Source organism: Canis lupus, chromosome 11 (genome assembly GCF_003254725.2).
Source record: "Canis lupus dingo isolate Sandy chromosome 11, ASM325472v2, whole genome shotgun sequence".
Classification (NCBI taxonomy): Eukaryota; Metazoa; Chordata; class Mammalia; order Carnivora; family Canidae; genus Canis; species Canis lupus.
In genome coordinates this window covers 50,899,238-50,925,400 of record NC_064253.1, presented here as the reverse complement: position 1 = coordinate 50,925,400, position 26,163 = coordinate 50,899,238, and the positions used below count along the sequence as shown (strand labels likewise).

The following is a 26,163-nucleotide window of genomic DNA, read 5'->3' as shown; positions in this document are numbered from 1 at the left end:
CTTATCTTGATGAAGTCCCAATAATTCATTTTTGTTTTTGTTTCTTTTGCCTCATGGATGTATCTTGCAAGAAGTTGCTGTGGCCAAATTCAAAAAGGGTGTTGCCTGTGTTCTCCTCTAGGATTTTGATGGAATCTTGTCTCACACATTTAGATCTTTCATCCATTTTGAGTTTATCTTTGTGTATGGTATAAGAGAATGGTCTAGTTTCATTCTTCTGCATGTGTGTGTCCAATTTTCCCAGCACCATTTATTGAAGAGACTGCCTTTTTTCCAATGGATAGTCTTTCCTGCTTTGTCAAATATTAGTTGACCATAAAGTTGAGGGTCCACTTCTGGATTCTCTATGCAGTTCCATTTAACATATAGTCTATACTAGTTTCAGGGCTGGAACTTAGTGATTCCTCAGTTGCACATAACACTCAGTGCTCACTACATCATGTGCCCTCCTTAAAGCCCATCAACCAGTTACCCCATGACCCCACCCACCTCCCCTCCAGCAACCATCAGTTTGTATACTAGGGTTAAGAATCTCTTATGGTTTGTCTCCCCCTCTGTTTTTGCCTTATTTTAGTTTTCCTTCTCTTCTATGTTCATCTGTTTTGTTTCTTAAATTCCACATGAGTGGAATCATGTGGTATTTGTCTTTCTCTGACTTATTTTGCTTAGCATAATACACTAGCTCCCTCCACATCATTACGAATGGCAAGATTTCATTCTTTTTGATGACTAAGTGATATTCCATCATATGTATGCATGTATGTATATGCGTATATATATATAATTTTTTCATAATATTGTCTTATGATTATTTGTATTTCTGTGTTGTTGGTTGTGATTCCTCCTCTTTTATTCATGACTTAATTTGGGTCCTTTCTCTTTTCTTTTTGATAGGTCTGGCTAGGGGTTTATCAGTTTTACTAATTTAAGGAACCAGCTCTCTGTTGCATTGATCTGCAGGGTTTTTTTTTTTTTTTGTTTCTATATCATTTATCTCCCTCTAATCTTTATTATTTCCCTTATTCTTCTGGCTCAAGGCCTTATTTGCTGTTGCATTTCTAGCTCCTTTAGGTATAAAGTTATGTTGTGCATTTGAGACTTTTCTTGCTTCTTGAGATAGACCTGTATTGTGACTGCATTTGCTGCGTCCAAAGGTTTTGGACTGTCATGTATTAATTTTCATTTGCTTTATGTACTTTCTCATTTCTTCTTTTTAATTTTTTTATTTTTAAAAGATTTTTATCTTTTTGAGAGAGATGGGAGAGAGAGGGGAGAAGGAGGGAGGGAAGGAGGGGGAAGAATGAGAGAATGAGTGAGGGGAGTGGCAAAGGGAGAAGAAACAGGCTCCCCATCCAGCAGGCAGCCCAACTTGGGGCTCCATCCCAGGACCCCGGGATCATGACCTGAGCCAAAGGCAGATTCTTAAGCAACCTTAAGAATGACCCAGACACCCCTTGTTTCTTCTTTAATGTCTTGATTAAGCCATTAATTTTTTAGAAAGATGTTCTTTAACCTTCTTGTATTTGCAGTCTTTCCAAATTTTTTCTTGTGGTTGACTTCAAGTTGCATAGTGTTGTGGTCTGAAAATATGCATGATGTGATCTTGGTCTTTTTGTACTTGTTGACAGCTGATTTGTGACCCAGAATGTAATCTATTCTGGAAAATGTTCTTTGCACTGAAAAGAATGTGTATTCTGCTGTTTTAGGATGAAATCTTCTGAATATATCTATTAGGTCCATCTGGTCCAGTGTGTCATTCAAAGCCATTGTTTCCTTGTTGATTTTTCTCCTTAGCTGAGCTGTCCGTTGTTATAAGTGGGATGTTATAGTCCCCTATTATTACTGTATCATTATCAATGAGTTTCTTTATGTTTGTTATTAATTGATTTACATATTTAGGTGCTTCCAAGTTGGGGGCATAAATATTTACTACTATTAGATCTTCTTGATGGATAGACTCCTTAATTATGATATAATGCCCTTCTTCATCTCTTGTTACAGTCTTTGTTTTAAAATGTAGTGTATCGAGATAAGTATGGCTACTTTGGCTTCCTTTTGGCATCCATTAGCATGATAGATGGTTCTCCATCCCCTCAGTTTCCATCTGCAGGTGTCTTTAGGTCTAAAATCAGTCTCTTATAAGCAACATATAGATGGGTCTTATTGTTTTATTCATTCTGATACCCTATGTCTTTTGATTGGAACATTTAGTTCATTTACATTCAGAGTGATCAGTGATAGATATGAATGAATTTAGTGCCATTGTGTTACCTATAAAGTTAATGTTTCTGGTGATTTTCTCTGTTCCTTTCTAGTCTTTGTTGCTTTTGTTCTTTTTTCCCCCCAAAGAGTCCCCTTTAATTTTCTTGTAGGCCTGGTTTAGAGGTCACAACTCCTTTCGTTTTTGTTTGTCTGGGAAACACTTTAACTGTCCTTCTATTTGAATAACAGCCTTGCTGGATAAAATATTTTTGACTGCCTATTTTTCCCATTCAGCATGTTGAATATATCCTGCCACTCTCTTCTGGTTTGCCAATTTCTGTGGACAGACCTGCTGTGAACCTGATGTGTCTTTCCTTGTAGGTTAAGGACTTTTTTCCTCTTGTGCTTTCAGGATTCTTTGTTGTCTCTGTATTTTGAGTGTGACTATGTCTTGATGATGGCCGGGTTTGGTTGTATTTTATGGGAGTTCTCTGTGCTCCTTGGATTTCGACAGTCCACTTCTTTCCCCAGATTAGGGAAGTTTTTAGCTATAATTTGCTGAAATAAACCTTCTGCCCCCTTTTCTTTCTGTTTTCTCCTGGGACTCCTGTGATTGGAATCTTACTACACTTTAAGGAGTTACTGAGTTTTCAAAGTCTACATTCATGATCCAAAACCTTTCTTTCCCTCTTCCTTCAGCTTTATTGTTTTCTCTAGTGTCTTCTATGCTTTCCCAAGCCCAACTATTGTACTTATTTTAAATGATAGTTCAGACATCTTGTATATATATTGATTAAATACCTTTCTCTGACTTCTTGTTCTATCATTTGGGGTGAAATCTTCCGTCTTATCATTTTGTGTAGGTCATTTTTTTGTGTCTGTTAGAACAGCCTGTTGTTTGCCGATCTTGAAAGTAATGGCTGTATTTAGAAGAGGCTGTTTTTTTTTTTTTTAAGGAAAAGACAGGAAGCTAGATCCTAGCATATTTTGATCTGCTTGTTAAAAGAAGCTAGATCCAAGGTATAAAAAATAAATTAATTTTTTTAAAAGGGAAACTAGATCATAGGTGTGTTTTAGTCTGCTTCTTAAAAGAAGAAGAAAGAGAAATTAAGGAGTGAATCCCATTTACAATTGCACCCAAAAGCATATGATACCTAGGAATAAACCTAACCAAAGAGGTAAAGGATCTACACCCTAAAAACTACAGAACACTTCTGAAAGAAATTGAGGAAGACACAAAGAGATGGAAAAATATTCCATGCTCATGGATTGGAAGAATTAATATTGTGAAAATGTCAATGTTACCCAGGGCAATTTACACATTTAATGCAATCCCTATCAAAATACCATGGACTTTCTTCAGAGAATTGGAACAAATTATTTTAAGATTTGTGTGGAATCCGAAAAGACTCCGAAGAGTCAGAGGATTATTGAAAAAGAAAACCATAGGTGGGGGCATCACAATGCCAGATTTCAGGTTGTACTACAAAGCTGTGATCATCAAGACAGTGTGGTACTGGCACAAAAACAGACACATAGATCAATGGAACAGAATAGAGTATCCAGAAGTGGACCCTCAGCTTTATGGCCAACTAATATTCGATAAAGGAGGAAAGACTATCCACTGGAAAAAATACAGTCTCTTCAATAAATGGTGCTGGTATCTCATCGTGGTTTTGATTTGTATTTCCTTGATGGCAAGTGAGGCGGGGCATTTTCTCATGTGCTTGTTGGCCATGTCTATGTCTTCCTCTGTGAGATTTCTGTTCATGTCTTTTGCCCATTTCATGATTGGATTGTTTGCTTCTTTGCTGTTGAGTTTAATAAGTTCTTTATAGATCTTGGAAACTAGCCCTTTATCTGATACGTCATTTACAAATATCTTCTCCCATTCTTTAGAGAAAAGGGAACCCTCTTGCACTGTTGGTGGGAATGGTGCTGGGAAAATTGGACATCTACATACAGAAGAATGAAACTAGACCACTCTCTTGCACCGTACACAAAGATAAATTCAAAAGGGATGAAAGATCTAAATGTGAGACAAGATTCCATCAAAATCCTAGAGGAGAACACAGGCAACACCCTCTTTGAACTTGGCCACAGTAACTTCTTGCAAGATACATCCATGAAGGCAAGAGAAACAAAAGTAAAAATGAACTATTGGGGCTTCATCAAGATAAGAAGCTTTTGCACAGCAAATGATACAGTCAACAAAACTAAAAGACAACCTACAGAATGGGAGAAGATATTTGTAAATGACCAATCAGATAAAGGGCTAGTATTCAAGATCCATAAAGAAGGACAACCATTATATGGTCTCATTCATTTGGGGAATATAGAAAATAGTGAAAGGGAATAAAGGGGAAAGGAGAAAAAATGAGTGGGAAATATCAGAAAGGGAGACAGAACATGAGAAACTCCTAACTCTGGGAAACGAACTAGGGGTGGTGGAAGGGGAGGTGGGCGGGGGCTGAGGGTGACTGGGTGATGGGCACTGAGGTGGGCACTTGATGGGATGAGCACTGAGTGTTATTCTATACGTTGGCAAATTGAACACCAATAAAAAATAAATTTATAAATAAAAGAACTTATTAAACTCAACAGCAAAGAAACAAATAATCCAATCATGAAATGGGCAAAAAACATGAACAGAAATCTCACAGAGGAAGACATAGACATGGCCAATAAGCATGTGAGAAAATGCCGCGCATCACTTGGGGAGGGAAATACAAGTCAAAACCACAATGAGATACCACCTCACACCAGTGAGAATGGGGAAAATTAACAAGGCGGGAAACCACAAATGTTGGAGAGGATGTGGAGAAAGGGGAACCCTCTTGCACTGTTGGTGGGAATGTGAACTGGTGCAGCCACTCTGGATAACTGTGTGGAGGTTCCTCAAAGAGTGAAAAATAGATCTGCCCTATGACCCAGCAATTGCACTGCTGGGGATTTACCCCAAGGTACAGATGCAATGAAACGCGGGGACCCCTGCACCCCGATGTTTATAGCAGCAATGTCCACAATAGCCCAACTGTGGAAGGAGCCTTGGTGTCCATCGAAAGATGAATGGATAAAGAAGATGTGGTCTATGTATACAATGGAATATTACTCAGCCATTAGAAACGACAAATACCCACCATTTGCTTCAACGTGGATGGAACTGGAGGGTATTATGCTGAGTGAAATAAGTCAGAGAAGGACAAACATTATATGGTCTCATTCATTTGAGGAATATAAAAAATAGTGAAAGGGAATAAAGGGGAAAGGAGAAAAAATGAGTGGGAAATATCAGAAAGGGAGACAGAACATGAGAAACTCCTAACTCTGGGAAACGAACTAGCGGTGGGGGCAGGGGAGGTCGGTGGGGGTGACTGGGTGGCGGGCACTGAGGGGGGCACTTGATGGGATGAGCACTGGGTGTTACTCTATATGTTGGCAAATTGAATACCAATAAAAAATAAATTTACAAAAAAAAAAGTTAGATCCAAAAAAAAAAAGTAAATAAAAAGTAAGGAAGCTAGATCCTATTTCCCCAGAGCTGAAGCTCTGCAGCACTCTTTGAGCAGTAGCCTAGGTGCTAAGAGAGGTTTATGCTGGTCTTCTGGCGGTGGAGCCTGCTGCACTGATTCTCAGGTAGACCTGCTCTAGTGGAGATGCACCTGCAGCGCACAGTGTGGGGTGGGCCTTGGTGTAAGTGGTTCCAGCCTCCACGTGGTGGAGCTGTTTTGCTTACTGAAGTGGTCAGTGTTGATGGGCAGTGGGAGAAAATAGCATCACCCACTCTCTCTTTTCCAGAGTGGGGAGCTTGCGCCTGCCACTCCTCAGGAAGTCCTCACAGAAGAGCAAACAATCGCCCCTCCTGTGTCCCCAGCTTCTGCCAGATCCCTTCTTTCACCCTGTGTCTGAGCTGTCTGCCTGCCAGGCAGTACCAGCAAGCCCATGTTTTATCTCAGGCAAGGCTGGGTTTCAAAACTCCAAACTTCAGAGACCATGTGACATGGACCCTCGCTGATCCTCTGGTGGGGAGAGCATTGCACTGCACAGAAAATGATTGTGTCTCAGCGGGTGCTCAGAGTTTATGGTAAAGTATAGCAGAAAGCCAGCACTAAGGCTCCCTGCCCTCGGCCAGTGTCCCTGTTCCTATGCTATTTAGCTCAGTGGCATCTGCTGGGTCTTCTGTCCCCAGAGAGGCTATGCTCCCATTCCCAAATGCACTCCCAATAAAGGGAACTGTTTCTCCCTATGTGACCCAAGGGATCCCCAGACCACTCTGTCTGTTCCCTGGTCTCTGCCCTCCTTCCCCACTAGAGCACTGCTAAACCTGCCAGGCACAACCCTGGCAATGGCGAGGGCTCTAAAACTTCAGACTTTGTGCTCCCTTGCTTATAGAAACTTGCAGTAGTCAGCCCCTCTCCTTTTCCCTGTCATTGGTTTTGGGCAAAAGTTTTTCTTGTGTAATCCACTGCCAGATCTCTCTCTCTCTCTCTCTCTCTTTCTCTCTCTCTGTCTCTTTCTTTCTCCCTCTCTCTCTCCTTCTCCCTCCCTCCTCCTTCTCTTTTCCCTCCTTCTGCCTTCCCCTCCATTCCTTTCCTCTATTCTCTCCCTTTCTCTCCTCTCTCCCTGATCAAGGCTCCCTCTCCTCCACAGCATGAAGCATTTTTCTCCTTCAAATCAACTCTCCGTAGCTTGCACAGTACAGTCTGTTTTTTTTTTTTAATCTCTAGTGTGTAGTTTGTTCACTCAGTCCTCAAATCAATTTCTAGGGTGTCTAGAATGATTTGATATTTATCTAGTTGTGTTCAAGGGATGAGGCAAGCTTAGGATCCCCCCTACTTCCCCACCTCTTAACCTTCCCCTCTATTTCTTCTGGAGTAAGGTTTGATGGTTTGTGTCTTTTATAGAATTTGTTCATTTTTTCTATTTTGTTGATTATATATATTAAAAATTTTATATACTAATTTATTATCCTTTTAACATCTAAATTTGTGCTGAGTCACTTCTGTCATTCCTACTATTGGTTATTTGTGTCTTCTCTGTTTTTCCTTATTTTTCTATAACTTCTCAGAATATGAAGGATTTTGAGCTGTTGTTTTTGTCTTTGCACATACTCAAGTTTCTTAACTAGCCTCCTCGGGAATCCTAGAGTATACATAAATGAAGTCTGTGACCCTCTGAAATTGAATCAGATTTTGAGTGTGAGGTGAGAGACATAGTTTCATCAGATATTCACGTAGATCTGCAACACTATAAGAACTGTTCCTCTGGCATAAACAGATACACCAATCAATGGAACAGAATAGAGAAAGTCCAGAAATAAACTTATGCATATATGATCAATTAATTTATGACAAAGGAGCCAAGAATATATAATGTGGAAAGAATAACCTCTTCAGTAAATTGTTTTGGGAAAATTGGAGAGCCATGTGTAACAGAAATAAAATTGGACCACTATCTTACATCATATACAAAAATCAACTCAAAATACATTAAAAACTTGAACATAAGATCTTTAACTGCAGAAGTCCTAGAAGATAACAGAGAGGGTAGGCTCCTTTACATCAGACCTTGTAATGATTTTTTTTTGGATTTGACACCAAAAGCAAAGACAACACAAGCAAAAATAAATGCGTGACTGCATCAAACTAAAAGGCTTCTGAAAAAAATAAAATAAAAAATAAAAGGCTTCAAAAAAATAAAAAAAATAAAAGGCTTCTGCACATCTTCAAAATCATCAACAACATAATGAACTATGGAATGAGAAAATGTTTGCAAATCATATATCTGATAAGGGGTTAATATACAAAATACATTAGAAAAACTCATACAACTAAGTAGTCAAAAAAATCTGATTAAAAGTTGATCAGGGTGCTGAGTGGCTCAGTTGGTTAAGTATCTGACTCTTGATCTCAACTCAGGTCTTGATCTCAGAGTCATGAATTCAAGCCCCACATTGGGTTCCCACGCTGGGTGTGGAGCTCACTTTAAAAAAGCGAGCAGAGGAACTGAAGAGACATTTATCCAAAGAAGACATACAATTGGCTAGCAGTCCTCAGTATCATTAATCATCAGCAAAATGCAAATCAGAACCACAATGAAACATCATCTCGAATGTGTTAGAATGGCTGTCATCAAAAACACAAGAGATAGCAAATGCTGGTGAGAAAAGGGAACTCTTGTGCATTGCTGGTAGGAATGTAAATTGGCACAGTAGCTATGGAAAACAGTATGGAGGTTCCTCAAAAATTAAATATACAACTGCTGTATAATCCACCAGTCCCAATTCTAGGTATATATCTGAAGGAAGCAAAATCACTATCTGCATCTCCATGTTCATTGCAGCACCTATTTACAGTAGCCAAGATATGGAAAAGAACCCAAGTGCCCATCAATAGATGAATGGATAAAGATGTGATATATATATATACACAATGGAATGTTATCGAGCATAAAGAGAAGGAAACCTTGCCTTTAGAAACAACCTGGATGAATCTTAAGGCATTATGTTAAGTGAAAATAAACAGGGAAAGACAAATACTGTGTTATCTCACTTTTATGTATAATCTAAAAAGAATCCTGAACTGACAGAAACAGAAAAGAGATTTGTGGCTGTCAGTGGCAGGAGGTGGAGGATGGAGGAAAGGAAGGAAGGTAGTTAAAAGGTACCAACTTCCAATTATAAGATTAGTAAGTTCTGGGATCTAATATACAGCATGATGACCATAGTTAACAATACTATATATCGTATATTTGGGAACTGCTAAGAGAGTAGATTTAATTTAAACATTTTCATCATAAAAAATTGTAACTCTGAGGACATGGATGTTAAATTTACTGTGATAAGAATTTCTCTCTCTCTCTCTCTATATATATATATATATATGAATCATTGTGTTGCACTCCTTAAACTAATACAATGCTATATGTCAATTATATTATTCCTTTCTGATATTCCCACTCAATATATATGCTATATTGACATATAGCAGTAAAACCGGGGTTGGGGGTTGGCTGTTACCAGTATCTCCCAAATATACACTCAGACCTTAGTGCTTTTTTGCTTGAGGGTTATTTTTGATACTTAATATATAGATTGCTGGACCCTGCCCCTAGATATTCTGACTCATTAAGTCTGGGATGAGGCCAGGAAATCTATATTATTACAGGCTTCCTAGTGAGTCTGATGTAAGGCCAGGATTGAGAGCCACTGGAACAGAGGACCTTTTAAAGTTTCTGTCACTAAGAGTTCTCTGGGCTAGGAGCATTGGGTGGGCAGGTGCTGCCCTCTAGTGTCTCTGGTTGCTTGCTACACTTAATGCACACTGTAACCTGCTGCTTGAACACTGGTGGTTTGGGGCCTGACACTAACAGGGTGTTTCCTGTCCAACTCCCTGCAAATTTTAACTATTAGGCATTGATAAAACCACTCGTATAAAAATATTGCTGCTGAATAGTGTGCTTCTCTGTCCCCAGCACCTTGGCTCATCTAAGATGTTCAGTAATATTTTCTGATACTGAGACACAGCACAGCTCCCTCCCCCTGCTCTTGTGCTCTTCTCTCTCTCTCTCTCTCTCTCTCTCTGTCTCTAAAATAAATAAAAATTTTTAAAAAATACATGAAGCAGATTCTGGCTTTGAGAAATTTTCTAGAAATGAATGAGTATGAATTTATAGTTGTATGCCTCCAGAGTCCATAGCGGCTTTTCAGGTACTTTGTCTTCCTTGTGTACTCTTCACTATAAACTGTGAAGCAGGAGGGCAAATATGAAGATCCATGCCTGTATTGTTGATGTGTTCATTACAGGAATGCACCTTTGTTTGGAAAGACACTGATTCCCCTGTCCTAACCACTCAAGCACCTTTTGTCAATGAGTACCAAACCAGTAAATAAACCTGTACTAAAGGACCTACTCTGCAAAAACACATAAGATTATCTTTGGCTCTAACTCCTGAGTCTGGAGACAGAGGAACAAGGGTAAGTGAGATGCTGCAGAGGAGTTGGCAGCAGATGGTTTTAATGGCTTAGTAGGATGGCACTGGCTGTGGGTTATCTGTAGGGTAAAGAGTGCACTGGTTGGAGCAGGTGCAAAGTTTGCACAATCTGATGGTATTCTTGTGGCAGGAGGTTAGCCTAATGGGAGACTGAGAACTGTTTCAGCAGAGAAAAGGCAGCAGCAGCTGCAGGAAGCAGAGCTGGTTGGGGAAGAGATACAATATTCTGTTTACCTTCTCTTCATCCCATTGGTGAGGGAGGGAGTGTCCCTGGGTTCTGGAAGTGACTGAACTCATGACACCCGACACTGCACCTATGAGATTGACAGTGGTTTTATTAATCATATATAGTCACAGCCAAGAGACGGAGGATACCAAACACCATGCTGGGCCACATTAGGTCATATTAATGGAAGACAGAACCATTGCAGTGGCAAAGAAAGAAGCTGCAGGAAGCAGGAGCCAGTTGGGTAGGAATAATAAAAGTTAAAGATTCAAGCTACACTGTAGGTATCTCAACCTGCTACTAAAAAGCTGATGTAAGCTGTTCGTCAGTTTGACATTCAATGCTCTTTAGTTGAAAAAGTCTTTTCATATTTGTAGTGTGGAATTTGCAAGTTCAGGAAAGATGTTAAAATGGCTCAAATTCATCCCATCATCAGGTGTGACTCCTCTTAAATTATCTTAAACGTAAGGATGTATTTTGGTTTGGTTTTGTTCTATATAAAAAGGACACTTTAGAAAAACATTCATCTATATTTTTATTAAAACATTTCAGAGTATTCTTCCTTAAAGTTAATAAAAAAAAGGTCTCATACTAATTATTAGTAATGGGGTTTTTTGCCTTTTGTTTCTTAAATTGTGGTCTATATACTTAACATTTTAACTATTTTTTAAAAGATTTTATTTATTAATTAGAGACACACACACACACAGAGAGGCAGAGACACAAGCAGAGGGAGAAGCAGGCTCTATGCAGGGAGCCCGATATGGGACTCGATCACAGCACCCCAGGATCATGCCCTGGGCCGAAGGCAGGTGCTAAACCGCTGAACCACACAGGGATCCCCCCATTTTAATTATTTTTAAGTGTATCGTTGTGCAGTCTTTTCCACTATGCATTTTCAGATTTTTTTTCATATCCCAAACAGAAACTCTCTACCCAGTGAATAATAACTCCTTAATTCCCTCTCCCTCAACCACTAATAAGGTTGATTCTTGATTCATATTAATTAATCTTTGTAACTAGGACTTTTAAAAAGATTTTATTTATTTATATGTTCATGAGAGACACACACAGAAAGGCAGGGACATAGGCAGAGGGAGAAGCGGGTTCCTCACAGGGAGCCCGATGTGGGACTCAATCTAGAACTCCAGGATCACGCCATGAGCCAAAGGCAGACGCTCAACCACTGAGTCACCCAGGCATCCTTGTAACTAGGTTTTTAAGTATCTTCAGAGCAGGCAGGTAACACAACTCAATGTCCTTGTGCCTTTGATATTGCCCACTTTAGTGATGAACGCAGATTGAGTGCTCACCACACCTGTTTGTTGGTGGACTGGATGCTGAAGGAGGGACCAAATAGCACTTTCAGAGATTTTGAGCTGAAGAATTTTGGAGGTGTGGGACCACTATCATCAGGGCAAGAACTTAAGGAAATTCAGAAGTCCTAGGTCATTGGAGGCATCTCACAATGTTGACATGGGCCATGAAATTAACATTAATATGTGAATCAGTGGACATAGATGTGGTGGGTAACTGAGGTTGAAAAAGAAAAAGCTTGCCCTGGGATGCCTGGGTGGCTCAGTGGCTGAGCATCTGCCTTTGACTCAGCATGATCCTGGGGTCTGGGGTCCCAGGTCTCAGGATCACACCCTGGGCTGAAGGCAGCACTAAGCCACTGAGCCACCCAGGCTGCCCCAGAAAGTTATTTTAAAAGACAGCAGCTGTATCCTTTCCTTGACATGTCAGACATGACCCTCTTCTTGAACCTCTTAATACTGACCACCAATTGCTTGTGACATCAAAATCCTCACTTTCTAACACTTAACAAGATAATGCATGTCCTAGCCTCTTGTTTGTGTTTTAGGTTATCTTCCCAATATAGGTGATGTAATGTAGTTCATGGAGTTCCTCTGACCTAACCATTCTCTCTCTTATAGGGCATGCAGTGTACATAAAGACTAACGTATCTAAGGAGAGATGCTAGACTGTTGTCTAAAGGAGAGAGCTAAGCCATCACGTTATAGGGAACAGAGCATGAAAGAGTATATGCTGCCATGACCTTGGCACCTCTAGGGCCCAGGCTCTGCAACTCGTACAGACAATCAGACATCCTCATCTGAACACTGAATCACATGAGCTTCTCCTAGACAAATAAAGGCCTCTGATGCTCTGCATGCCTTTGGAAATAGGAGAGCTTTGTGATGTAGTCTGGTGATCTGGTTCCATCTCCTGTGAGGCAGAGATGACAGGGTCAAATTAGGTCCAAAACTAATTTGGAAGCATTAGGTTCCAAGTCCCTGAAAGCCTAGGAAGAGAGATGCCTAATGAGGTTTGGATTATGTTGAGCCCTACCTTTCTTCTGTGGGATGTTGGATATCCCTTACACATTATGGCTCCATCACTATTATTGCATTAATTATTTGGCAAGTGAAAAAGAGCCACCAAGAATTAAGGTTGGGACCTAAAAGGAGCTGTTGCCGGGTAGGGAACACACAATGATCACGACTGAACTGATTAAGCCTCAAACAAGATTTTATTCCCTTACTTTCTCCTATTACCCTTACCCTTACTTTTTTTTTAATGGGGGTTTCTTCATGGATCTCAGAATAGCTCCAATTTGGGTTCACTTCTGGTTTGGGAGACATTCAGGACCTTGGATAGCTAAAATCCCTTGGCTACTAGATCCCTTATCCTTTAATCTATTCCTCTTTTCTCCTGTCTCATTCTGATCTCCCACAGAACTTGTTCAGGGAATGGGGGTAGAGGTATGGTGTATAGGAGAGCCTCAAAATGAATTAGTAATAAGAAAGGGAAATGATGGGTGAAAATACAAAGACTAAGAAAAGAATGGTACGAGAGTATATAAAATTGGAATACAGAAAAGTTTGAGAAATATTTAACAATTTTGTCTCATTTTAGACAAAAAGTGAAAGGTGCCCTGGCTTAGAAAAACTTAGGTGCTCTAACTCATTTGTTTTCAAGTGTCACCGGAGAGTCAGACAAAGGGCTAAAGATAAAACATCAAGAGGTAAAGTCCTAATTAACCCTCAGACTCCCCTCTCTATGGGCAAGTTTCCCCTGATTCCTGTCCCTCTATGAGCCCTGTAGCCAGTAATCAGGTGCTCTAACCACTGAAGGCTCCAATTGCCTCAGTTGACAATTTCTCCCAGAACACTTTCTTGGGTGGAAAATCAGAGCCTGGGAGTGTTCCAAAATTCTCTACCTCCCCCCTACCCTTGAGAATGAAGAATATAGATGGTGGACAGAAGCCCTTAGCTGTGTCATTTACTAGTTTTACCACCCTGTGGAAACGACTTCATCTCTCAGTCTGTGATCCACGAAATGGGCATCTCATGATCCTGCCTCACTCGCAGTGTGGTTGTATGATCAAATGAAATGAGGTCTAGGACAGCATGTTGTAGTGGGGTAAATTGTATGCATATGTGCCATAGAGCATTGATTGTTCAGCTTCTCAGCCTCCTCTTCCTCAAAGGCCTTTAGCTTCCTATAGGATGTCCCTGCATCCTCTCATTCTTTGTTAACACTCTGCTGGTTTTTCAGCTAGGAGATTTTGTCAGGAAGAAGCTGATAAGCCGTGGGAGCTGCTCTGTGTCATGAAAAGGTGATCACTTGCTCTTTGCATCCTCCAAATCCCCAGCCTGGCCTGGGACGATTTCTCTGGTTGGCCTGTGGCAGGGACCAGGAGAGGGAAAATGTCCCGGAGGGAGTCAGACAGTGGATGCTGAGCACTGGTTGAGAGAGTTGCCAGGGCAGAGGGGGATCAGGTGTCTCAGGACAGGGAGTCTCCCGATTTTGCTCTAGGCTAGGTTCACAGTGGTCCTGAAAGTCAGGATTTTGCTAGTATGTAATTCATTGAAGACTCTACATGAGTTTGCACTCAGCCACAAGACAAGTTATCCAGTCAAGAGAATAGATAAATGCATATATAAATAAATCACCATTGTCATATTCCTGTTGCAACCATTCAAGGGCAGACCCATAAAACCTGCTGACATTACTTCCATGGTTTTGTCTTCAGGGAGGCCAATTCCTGGGACAGCCCTCAGAAAGGAGTCTGTCATCTTATCCTCTTCCTAAAATTTCTAAGGAAGGGAATTGGCTCTCAAGAGATACTATGTACAGGAACTGGGACACCCTATAGTCCCCACAATGCAGAGTTCCCACAAAGACCATATTTTCCACAGCTTAGAAATACTGAATGCCAGGCTGTGGCCTTCTTAGCTCCAGAAGAGACTGACCGCAGGTTCCCCCTGGTAATGTTCCTGGTGCTGCCCCTCAGCCAACCATTGGCTCCCCACCTCTGCCTGGTTCCCTTCTCCTGGTGTAGTTTCTCAACACAGACCAACAGTAAATGCACCCCACCTCCCAGTGTCTCTCATGGCCTGTGGTTCCATCATTGTCTGAGACCTTGCCTAACAAGCTCCAGCCCTCAGTCCAACCCAGCCCAACATAACTTGCCAATGGCATTTTCCTAGGAAGAAAAGGAGATGGGTAAATGCCCTGGGATTCCAGGACTAGGGGAAGGTGGGCCAAATCTCCAGGTCACACACATTCAGAGAGGCAGGTGTCAGTCCATCAGTAACGGTTGCCGTCTTCCCTTCCTAGCCAGGGCTGGCTTCCTAAGGAGGGAAGTGTGCGGTGGCTCCTGTGTGCAGATCCTTCCTGCCCCATCTGCAATGCTGTGGCTCTGGAGATTCAGCAGTTGCTGTCAGGTGAGAAAACCCTGACCTCTCCCTCTTCATCGGGGCCATCGCAGGGCTCCTCTTGTCTCTCTTTGGAGCAGAGTCAGGGTTCCCTGCACTCCAAAGCTCTTTCACTTCCATCTGTAACCCCTACAAAGTCACAATTAACAGATCAGAAATGCTTAACACAGTCAGCTGCCCAGTCGACCAGTGTCAGCATCCAAGATATCCAAGGTGAATGCCTCCAGCGAAGGAAGGGATATCAAGTGCCAGATGTGTCCAGGGATACAGGAGCTCTGTCTTCTTCAAGTGAGGGGACTAGGACTCCTGTGAATCAGCAGGACAAGAGGAAGAGCTACCCTGTATGTGTGCTGGAGAAACAAGGTCAGCTGCCCTTGAATATCTGATTCTCTTTCTTTCCCTGATTTCAGAGCTCACAAAGCTAAAATACCCTGTTGCCTTGCATGTTCCTATTTCCCCAAAGTCCTGAGTCATCTTTAAGCACATGTATATAAATGAATGCAATTCTATACCTGAGGGAGCTCCCAAAATCTTTAGAAGAGTTCCTATGGCAGCTTATAACGCATAGGCCCAAATGTTTTCCAAGCCTGGAGAAAACAACCATTTCTTTCATCATAATGCCACTTGTAAGGCCTCTATTGAAAAATAGGCTATCTTCCTGACCTGGGATCATGAGAGTTGAACCAGTCTACCCAAACTTTCTGAGTTTTTTTTTTAATAAATTAATTTTTTATTGGTGTTCAATTACCAACATACAGAATAACACCCAGTGCTCATCCCGTCAAGTGTCCCCCTCAGTGCCCAGTCACCCACTCACCCCCACCCCCCGCCCTCCTCCCCTTCCACCACCCCTAGTTCGTTTCCCAGAGTTAGGAGTCTTTATGTCCTGTCTCCCTTTCTGATATTTCCTACACATTTCTTCTCCCTTCCCTTATATTTCCTTTCACTATTATTTATATTCCCCAAATGAATGAGAACATACACTGTTTATCCTTCTCTGATTGACTTACTTCACTCAGCATAATACCCTCCAGTTCCATCCACGTTGAAGCAAATGGTGGGTATTTGTCATTTCTAATGGCTGAGTAATATTCCATTGTATACATAAACCACATCTTCTTTATCCATTCATCTTTCGATGGACACCGAGGCTCCTTCCAGTTTGGCTATTGTGGACATAGCTGTTAGAAACATCGGGGTGCAGGTGTCCCGGTGTTTCATTGCATCTGAATCATTGGGGTAAATCCCCAACAGTGCAATTGCTGCGTCGTAGGGTAGGTCTATTTTTAACTCTTTGAGGAACCTCCACACAGTTTTCCAGAGTGGCTGCACCAGTTCACATTCCCACCAACAGTGCAAGAGGGTTCCCTTTTCTCCGCATCCTCTCCAACATTTGTAGTTTCCTGCCTTGTTAATTTTCCCCATTCTCACTGGTGTGAGGTGGTATCTCATTGTGGTTTTGATTTGTATTTCCCTGATGGCAAGTGATGCCGAGCATTTTCTCATGTGCATGTTGGCCATGTCTATGTCTTCCTCTGTGAGATTTCTGTTCATGTCTTTTGCCCATTTCATGATTGGATTGTTTGTTTCTTTGGTGTTGAGTTTAGGAAGTTCTTTATACATCTTGGAAACTAGCCCTTTATCTGATACGTCATTTGCAAATATCTTCTCCCATTCTGTAGGTTGTTTTTGAGTTTTGTTGACTGTATCCTTTGCTGTGCAAAAGCTTCTTATCTTGATGAAGTCCCAATAGTTCACTTTTGCTTTTGTTTCTTTTGCCTTAGTGGATGTATCTTGCAAGAAGTTACTGTGGCCAAGTTCAAAAAGGGTGTTGCCTGTGTTCTCCTCTAGGATTTTGATGGAATCTTGTCTCACATTTAGATCTTTCATCCATTTTGAGTTTATCTTTGTGTATGGTGCAAGAGAGTGGTCTAGTTTCATTATTCTGCATGTGTGTGTCCAATTTTCCCAGCACCATTTATTGAAGAGACTGTCTTTCTTCTCTTTAAAAAAGAAAACCATATGCCCCGACCTATGGTTTTCTTTTTTAAAATTCCCCTGGCTATTTGGGGTCTTTTCTGATTCCACACAAATCTTAAAATAATTTGTTCTAACTCTCTGAAAAAGTCCATGGTATTTTGACAGGGATTGCAGTAAACGTGTAAATTGCCCTGGGTAACATTGACATTTTCACAATATTAATTCTGCCAATCCATGAGCATGGAATATTTTTCTATCTCTTTGTGTCTTCCTCAATTTCTTTCAGAAGTGTTCTATAGTTTTTAGGGTATAGATCCTTTACCTCTTTGGTTAGGTTTATTCCTAGGTATCTTATGCTTTTGGGTGCAATTGTAAATGGGATTGACTCCTTAATTTCTCTTTCTTCAGTCACATTGTTAATGTATAGAAATGCCATTGATTTCTGGGCATTGATTTTGTATCCTGCCACGCTACCAAATTGCTGTATGAGTTCTAGCAATCTTGGGGTGGAGGCTTTTGGGTTTTCTATGTAGAGTATCATGTCATCGGCGAAGAGGGAGAGTTTGACTTCTTTACCAATTTGAATGCCTTTAATGTCTTTTTGTTGTCTGATTGCTGAGGCTAGGACTTCCAATACTATGTTGAATAGCAGTGGTGAGAGTGGACATCCCTGTCTTGTTCCTGATCTTGGGGAAAGGCTCCCAGTGCTTCCCCATTGAGAATGATATTTGCTGTGGGCTTTTTGTAGATGGCTTTTAAGATGTCGAGGAAAAGTTCCCTCTATTCCTACACTCTGAAGAGTTTTGATGAGGTATGGATGCTGTATTTTGTCAAATGCTTTCTCTGCATCTATTGAGAGGATCATGTGGTTCTTGGTTTTTCTCTTGCTGATATGATGAATCACACTGATTGTTTTACGAGTGTTGAACCAGCCTTGTGTCCCGGGGATAAATCCTACTTGGTCATGGTGAATAATTTTCTTAATGTGTTGTTGGATCCTATTGGCTAGTATCTTGTTGAGAATTTTTGCATCCATGTTCATCAGGGATATTGGTCTGTAATTCTCCTTTTTGGTGCGGTCTTTGTCTGGTTTTGGAATTAAGGTGATGCTGGCCTCGTGGAACGAATTTGGAAGTACTCTATCTCTTTCTATCTTTCCAAACAGCTTTAGTAGAATAGGTATGGTTTCTTTAAACGTTTGATAGAATTCCCCTGGGAAGCCATCTGGCCCTGGACTTTTGGTCTTGGGAGGTTTTTGATGACTGCTTCAATTTCCTCCCTGGCTATTGGCCTGTTCAGGTTTTCTATTTCTTCCTGTTCCAGTTTTGGTAGTTTGTGGCTTTCCAGGAATGTGTCCATTTCTTCTAGATTGCCTAATTTATTGGCGTATAGCTGTTCATAATATGTTTTTAAAATCGTTTGTATTTCCTTGGTGTTGGTAGTGATCTCTCCTTTCTCATTCATGATTTTATTGAGTCTTCTCTCTCTTCTTTTTAATAAGGCTGGCTAATTGTTTATGTATCTTATTAATTCTTTCAAAGAACCAACTCCTGGTAGTGTTGATCTGTTCCACAGTTCTTCTGGTCTCGATTTCGTTGAGTTCTGCTCGAATCTTTATTAACTCTCTTCTTCTGCTGGGTGTAGGATCTATCTCCTGTTTTTTCTCTAGCTCCTTTAAGTGTAAGGTTAGCTTTTGTATTTGAGTTCTTTCCAGTTTTTGAATGGATGCTTGTATTGCGATGTATTTCCTCCTTAGGACTGTTTTTGCTGCATCCCAAAGATTTTGAACGGTTGTATCTTCATTCTCATTAGTTTCCATGAATCTTTTTAATTCTTCCTTAATTTCCTGGTTGACCCTTTCATCTTTTAGCAGGATGGTCCTTAACCTCCATGTGTTTGAGGTCCTTCCAAACTTCTTGTTGTGATTTAGTTCTAATTTCAAGGCATTATGGTCTGAGAATATGCAGGGGACGATCCCAATCTTTTGGTATTGGTTCAGACCCGATTTGTGACCCAGTATGTGGTCTATTCTGGAGAAAGTTCCATGTGCACTTGAGAAGAATGTGTATTCAGTTGAGTTTGGATATAAAGTTCCGTAGATATCTGTGAAATCCACCTGGTCCAGTGTATCATTTAAAGCTCTCGTTTCTTTGGAGATGTTGTGCTTAGAAGACCTATCTAGTATAGAAAGAGCTAGATTGAAGACACCAAGTATAAGTGTATTATTATCTAAGTATTTCTTCACTTTGTTTATTAATGGTTTAAATATTTGGGAGCTCCCACATTCGGAGCATATATATTGAGGATTGCTAAGTCCTCTTGTTGGATAGATCCTTTAAGTATGAGATAGTGTCCCTCTTCATCTCTCACTACAGTCTTCGGGGTAAACTTTAGTTTATCTGATATAAGGATGGCTACCCCTGCTTTCTTTTGAGGACCATTTGAATGGTAAATGGTTCTCCAACCTTTTATTTTCAGGCTGCAGGTGTCCTTCTATCTAAAATGAGTCTCTTGTAGACAGCAAATAGATGGGTCCTGCTTTTTTTTATCCAGTCTGAAACCCTGCGCCTTTTGATGGGGTCATTAAGCCTGTTCACTTTCAGAGTTACTATTGAAAGATATGAGTTTAGTGTCATCATAATATCTATTCAGTCCCTGTTTTTGTGGATTGTTCCACTGAACTTCTTCTTAAAGGGGAATTTTCAGAGTCCCCCTTAAAATTTCTTGCAGAGCTGGTTTGGAGGTCACATATTCTTTCAGTTCCTGCCTGTCTTGGAAGCTCTTTATCTCTCCTTCCATTTTGAATGAGAGCCTTGCTGGACAAAGTATTCTTGGCTGCATGTTCTTCTCATTTAGGACCTGAATATATCCTGCCAGCCTTTTCTGGCCTGCCAGGTCTCTGTGGAGAGGTCTGCTGTTACCCTAATACTCGTCCCCATAAAAGTCAGGGATTTCTTGTCTCTTGCTGCTTGAAGGATCTTCTCTTTATTTTTGGAATTTGCAAGCTTCACTATTAAATGTCGAGGTGTTGAACGGTTTTTATTGATTTTAGGGGTGATCTCTCTATTTCCTGGATCTGAATGCCTGTTTTCCTTCTCAGATTAGGAAAGTTTTCAGCTATGATTCGTTCAAATACATATTCTGGCCCTCTGGCCCTTTCGGCGCCCTCAGGAACCCCAATTAAACGTATGTTTTTCTTCCTCAGGCTGTCGTTTATTTCCCTTAATCTGTCTTCATGGTCTTTTAATTGTCTCTTTTTTCCTCAGTTTCCCTCTTTGCCATCAACTTGTCTTCTATGTCACTCACTCGTTCTTCCACCTCGTTAACCCTCGTCATTAGGACTTCTAGTTTGGATTGCATCTCATTCAATTGATTTTTAATTTCTGCCTAATTGGATCTAAATCTGCAGTCATGAAGTCTCTTGAGTCTTTTATCCTTTTTTCTAGAGCCACCAGTAGCTGTATAATTTGCTTCTGAATTGGCTTTCTGACATTGAATTGTAATCCAGATTTTGTAACTCTGTGGGAGAGAGGACTGTTTCTGATTCTTTCTTTTGAGGTGAGGTTTTCCTTCTAGTCATTTTGTTCAGTGCAGAGTGGCCAAAAACAAGTTGTATTGGGAAAAGGAGAAAAAGAGAGAGAGAGAAGGAAAGAAAAGAGAAAAAGAAAAAAGAAAAAAGGAAGAAAAAAGGGAAAAAAGAGAAGAAAAAGAGAAAGAAAAGAAAGGTGAAAAAAGGGGTGGGGGAAGCAATCAGAAATCAAAAAGAAAAAAAAACACACACACGGGGGAGTATCTTCTGATTCTGAATACTTTAAGTCCCTTGACTTCCCCTGGAACTTGTCCGTCTAGCTGGTCTTCTCGGGGAGGGGCCTGTTGTGCTGATTTTCAGGTGTTAGCACTTGGGGGAGCTGCTCTGCCCCCTGCCTGGTGCAGGGCTCAGTGGGGGGTTGTTTACCCCGTGAGGCCCCTGGAGGAACAACCCCAGTGGCTGTGGCAGCTCTGGAAACCTGGATTCAGCCCCCGCAGTAACTACGGAGCTTTCCGTCTGCAGGGCCTGGAGGCTCCGGGGCGGGGCCGCTGATCTTCTCAGCTCCGGGCAGGAGCGTCCTTGCTGTCCTGGGCCCTCCCGGCCTCTGCCTGTCCCGGGGGGAGGCCGGATCTTGGGCTGCGTCCCCGGCGCCCTGTGCTCCCGGTCTGCGCAGTTGGATTCGCGCTCCCGGCCGCGCAGCTGCCTCTCCGCGGAGCCTCTGCCTGAGCCCGGCCGAGCTGCTCCCGGAGCCGCGCAGCCCCCTCCTCACGGAGCCTCTTCCTCTGCCGGAGCCGCAGCCGCCGAGCTGCTCCCGGAGCTGCGCAGCCCCCTCCGCGGAGCCGCCGCCCGAGCCCCTCCAATCTGCTCCCGGGTCAATGTGTGTGCGCTGCAGCCCTTAGGGACCTCGGCGCACTCTCCTGCGCGCGCCACAGGTGTCTGTTAGTGTCCCAGGGAGCCCGAGGGCATCCCCGCCCTCCTGGGGTCCTGCTCCAACTCCCTGCGGGCGCCTTTCTGCCCGGGAAGGTTGGTGCAGCTCCTGCTTCTCCGGGACGGAGCTTTCCTGTCCTGGGGACACTCGCCCCGGCGTCAGCCCGGCTCCTCGCGGGAGCCTTTTGTTTCTTTATTTCTTTTTCCCCGTTTCCTACCTTGATAGAAGCACAAACTCTTCTCACTGTAGTGTTTCACCTGTTCTCTCTTTAAATCTCAGGCCGAATTCGTAGATTTTCAGGATGATTTGAAGGTTATCTAGGTAATTTGGTGGGGACAGGTGATTTGGGGACCTCCTCTTCTGCCATCTTGCCCCTCCTCCCAAACTTTCTGAGTTATAGAAAGATCCACTATGAACCCAGAGCAAATACCGCTGAAAGTAAATCGCAAACTTCATGACTCTGGCTCCACCCTCTACTACATTTTAGTTTCTTAGTGATCTCTATCCATTGGCCAGAAGATCCACTGAGGCCTCAGTGTGCTATCTATAGCAGAAAAATAGCTATGTTCCTACGGTTCCTATTTTCTGCACAGTGAGTCCTTGGTCTGCCAATAAAGATCTCTCCACAAAAGGGGAGCCCCAGTCCCTTTTTCTTCAATAATTGCTTTGTAATCTCTAAAATTTCCTCCACCAGGTTAGCCCCAGCTTTTTCCCACATTCCCAAATTTGGGTGTCTCCATCTGACTAACAACAAACCCATATCAATATCCCATTTTCTTCTCTGCCCAAGTGTGAAGCCTTAGAGTGGCACCAGCAGCAAAGGCAGCCACATCTTCATTGGAGCTTCTCAGCTGTTGCCCAGAAATCTCTGTAGAGGCAGAGAACCATATAAAATAAGCCCTGAGACATGTTTCTTCCTGTCCCCAGGGACCTGTTAAGAGCAACCCATTTCAGTCTTCAAGAGGGAGGTGGTATTTCCCTGGAACATACCCAGAGCTGCTAGAGTTCTACTTTCAGAAGCAGTTGATTTAGCAAGTTGATTAATTATTGTGAGAGCCTGCCCCAGAAGATACATCAGTCCAAAGAGTTGCACCTGTCCCCTGCTGACCAGCAGCCCATGCCCCAGAGCAGCACCCTGGCCAGTATGAGTATCCCCTAGCTTGCAGACCTAAAGGCCAGTGGGGATAGTGACCTGTCATGATTCATCATGGCAGCAGAGCTGGTCTATAGTTGCTTGCCCAGGCTAAGGCAATGTTGCAGAGCTACAGTGACTACAAGCATGGGAAGATATGCTAGGGCATTTGTTTCTGCCCACATTTGCAGCTGTTAGGACCGCAAATCATTAGGTCTGCAGCATTACAAGGGCCCTGACAGGAGTTTGGTTCCCTTGTGCCCAGAAAGTAAGTCCCTAGACATGGAGGTGGCTGTTAGCCCCTACATGGATCATAAAGCAACATCCTCAGTGTTGATAGGCCTTGATAGCTGTAACAGGCCTCACCTGATGCTGTCACTGATCATCTTGACCAGCACCTGCCTGGGTATCTTCTCAGGGAGCCACTGAGAAACTGGAGACGAATTTTGGCCTGTCAGGCTTGCCAGCTTTTTATTATGTGGCTTTCTCCAAGGCCATGGCCTCGGCAATCACTAGACAATCTGCAATCACAAAGATGTACCTGGGTCTTTTGGGGGCCCAGTAAAACCTATGGCTCAATATCATCTAAACACCAATGTAAAAGTCCTAGGCCAGACTTTCGATATGCCAGTGAGACTTGTGCAAACGGTGGGCAAGCATTTCAGACTGAAGTATAGGTGAAAGGAGATGGTGCCTCTAGAGAGCCAGACATCCTGCAGGCCACTCATCACTCAAGATACCTATCTTGGCCAAACTGAATTTTTACCTGAAAAAGAAATTCCTGGAGATACATTTGGGAAGTCTTATAAAGACAAAGGAGTCCAGGAACAAACTGTGGCTGTCTCAAGGACTATCTGTGCCTAGGACTCCTTCAAATCTAAACACCTGGGGAAAATATTGCTCCAGAATCTCCCCCATCCCACCAGATATCATCCCATGTGTTCTAGAATGCTCCACATTAGAGAATAGTTTGCAGGTAAACTGAGGCAGTGAGGAGAACAAAAAGCAAGCTAGTCCTTATGGTTCTTCCCACTGGGCCTCCAAGATCTCACAACCCCCTGGGGACACAACAGGGGCCCAGGTGCTTTGTATTAAGCTGCAGGCCAGTGTGTACAAGCTGAGCCTGGAGAAGCCCTGGATCCCTTAGCCCCTGCAAAGGTAAGGACAACTCCCTGCCCCAGCAGAGAAAATAGAGGACTCTGGGAAACTTAACGTAGCAGAGAATCATAGACAAGGGGGTGCAGGTTTGAGGCTGTCTCCAGCCAGAGAGAACATATACTCTGCTGTGGTTCAGGGGCCAGAAGGGACTTTTATAAATAGAACCCTCAGAGCCCTTGACTTCCCCAATGTCTCTAGGATCTTTCTCAAGTAGAATTTGAGCTAGGTTAGGATGGTTGCCTTGAGTGAGTTGGAACTAGCAAGGATCTGTCTGGATCTGCAGAGCCACCATTTCCATCCTCTCAGGTGACAAGATCCCTCGCAGCCCTTCACCAGTTTCTCCCTTACATTGAGTTCCTAGAGTATCCCCTAGATTCCTTGGGTCAAAATGCCAGATGAGAATGTTCTGTAAGGCTATTAAAACAATCTGAATGACCTCACCCAAACAAGGATTCCTCAGAATGCCAAAACTGGAGTCACCAGAGCTTAATGGGCCAGACCTTACATGACCAGCTTACTGGGCCGTTATTAACTGGGCCAAATTTTGTAAGTCCAGCATTTAAAGTGACCATGTTTTTGGGATCCAAAATTTACAGGGTCTGAATTCATAGAGTCACACTTTCTAGGGTCAAGAGCTGCAGGGTCTAGTAAAAGCAGCATTTCAGACTGAAGGATTCACAAGATCCCGTTCTTCCAGAAGCTGCAGAAGCTGGCTTGGGTAATAAGGTGAAGCACTTTCCACACTGGATTAACCCCGAAGTGAAAGGTCAAAGGCATAAAGAATCCATTCTCCTCTGTAAGGATGACATGCCCAAAACCATGACAAAAAATATTGAGAAGAGTTCACCCCTCACCAAACACCCTGTGAGAGGAGCCAAGATGGAGAATAAAACAGAGGAGGGCATGACTTTCTTTGATGCTCCTCAGTCTCTCGACAATGAACTCAATCACAATCCCTTCAGTCCAGATGCTCCTAGTTGCTGTGCCTTCCTCACAACAGCTCCAAGCACTGTCCTCAGCTGACTTGTGCCACCCAACCAGAAAATCCAACCTAGGTCTCAGCTCTCCCCTCAGCACAAGGTACTGGTCTACACAAAGAGAAAACGCAGTCCAGGAGAAAGGAGTTCATAGGTTCCTCTGCATCCCCATGAAAAAGGCTGTCATCATCATTTCCATTAATGTCCAGGTGAGGCAGGACCCTCTCCAAATATACTCTATGCCTCTGAGCAAAGAACCACCTGTTTGTGCCTCCTTATTTTCAAGGTTGTATGTGATGGAGAGAGTAGAGAAGGTAAATAATACTTCCCATATACTATAGGAGCTTAAATTCATATTTCAAATAGGTCAGCATTCCACACAATTCTCTCAGTCCTACCCTGGACTGTGGAGAGGAGCACTTGAGCAAAGAAGGAAGACCCCTGCCCAAAGTGCATTGAAGGTGCACCAGGCTTGAATTCATTACGTATTCCCACGGCACCTATGGGCCCTCAGGAACAATGTAGGCATAATCATATTATAAGAAATAGCACCCCGTACATTTTTGGCCCATGGGAACAATTTACCAATAGCTTCTATGTATGCCAGCAGCCTGAAGGGAAGTTTTTAGGTGAGTGTCACAGTTGTTCCATCCTTGATAATCATAAAAGTACACAGATAATATGACATGTGTCAGAAGCATATGAGAGAATCTCACCTCTCTGCACTGTGTTGTTATTGATTAAATCTTAAAAGGGCTAATATATCTTGGATTTTCGCATGGCCTGTTGCCAGTTTGACACCCGTTGCCTTTCAGTTGCATGGGATAAATGTCTCCTAGAATGAAGATCAGTTGAAGAGAAGGTTCCCAAAAGATCACAATAAAAATGTCCTTGACATGAGTCTTAGATGCAACATTTCAAATTTTCAACTGCTTACTATGTTTCAGGTACTATGCCAGAAAACAAGAGGTGAACACAACAGTGAACAACACACAGGCCTTCCTCCATTGAGCTTATGGAATTATGGAGTAGACAGTCAAGTAGAAAGTCACTGAAAGCAGTGTGATAAGGACTGGTTAGAGGAAGTAGGTGAAAATACACAGGAGGGCACTTAACCTAATTTGGCAGGGGGAAGGGGTTCGATAGAAATTTTCCTAGCATAATACTCTCCAGCTCCATCCACATCAAAGCAAGTGGTGGGTATTTGTTGTTTCTAATGGCTGAGTAATATTCCATTGTATACATATCCCACATCATGAGTGAAATAAGTCAATCAGAAAAAGACAAACATTATATGGTATCATCCATTTGGGGA

The 26,163-nt window shown here is 42.4% G+C and overlaps 2 protein-coding genes and 1 long non-coding RNA gene across 9 annotated transcripts in view; 2 read left to right on the top strand and 1 right to left on the bottom strand.

The window, feature by feature from the left end:
• The window catches only part of LOC118350313 (uncharacterized), a 70,262-nt gene extending 56,748 nt beyond the window's left edge, over nucleotides 1–13,514 (top strand). For all 6 annotated transcript variants that reach the window (XR_007414058.1, XR_007414057.1, XR_007414060.1 and 3 more), the window contains 2 exons: nucleotides 12,358–12,901; nucleotides 13,403–13,514. This is a non-coding gene — a long non-coding RNA (uncharacterized LOC118350313). The remainder of the gene's footprint in view (nucleotides 1–12,357; nucleotides 12,902–13,402) is intronic.
• PHF24 (PHD finger protein 24) overlaps nucleotides 1–26,163 on the bottom strand; it is a 171,062-nt gene that overhangs the window by 84,557 nt on the left and 60,342 nt on the right. The window lies entirely within an intron of this gene.
• Nucleotides 13,663–25,108, top strand: FAM205C (family with sequence similarity 205 member C). The gene is made up of 5 exons (XM_035696696.2): nucleotides 13,663–13,801; nucleotides 13,982–14,042; nucleotides 15,047–15,153; nucleotides 15,295–15,507; nucleotides 24,569–25,108. The coding sequence occupies exons 1-5, from the start codon at nucleotides 13,663–13,665 to the stop codon at nucleotides 24,892–24,894; spliced, it is 846 nt and encodes a 281-aa protein (XP_035552589.1). The 3' UTR covers nucleotides 24,895–25,108.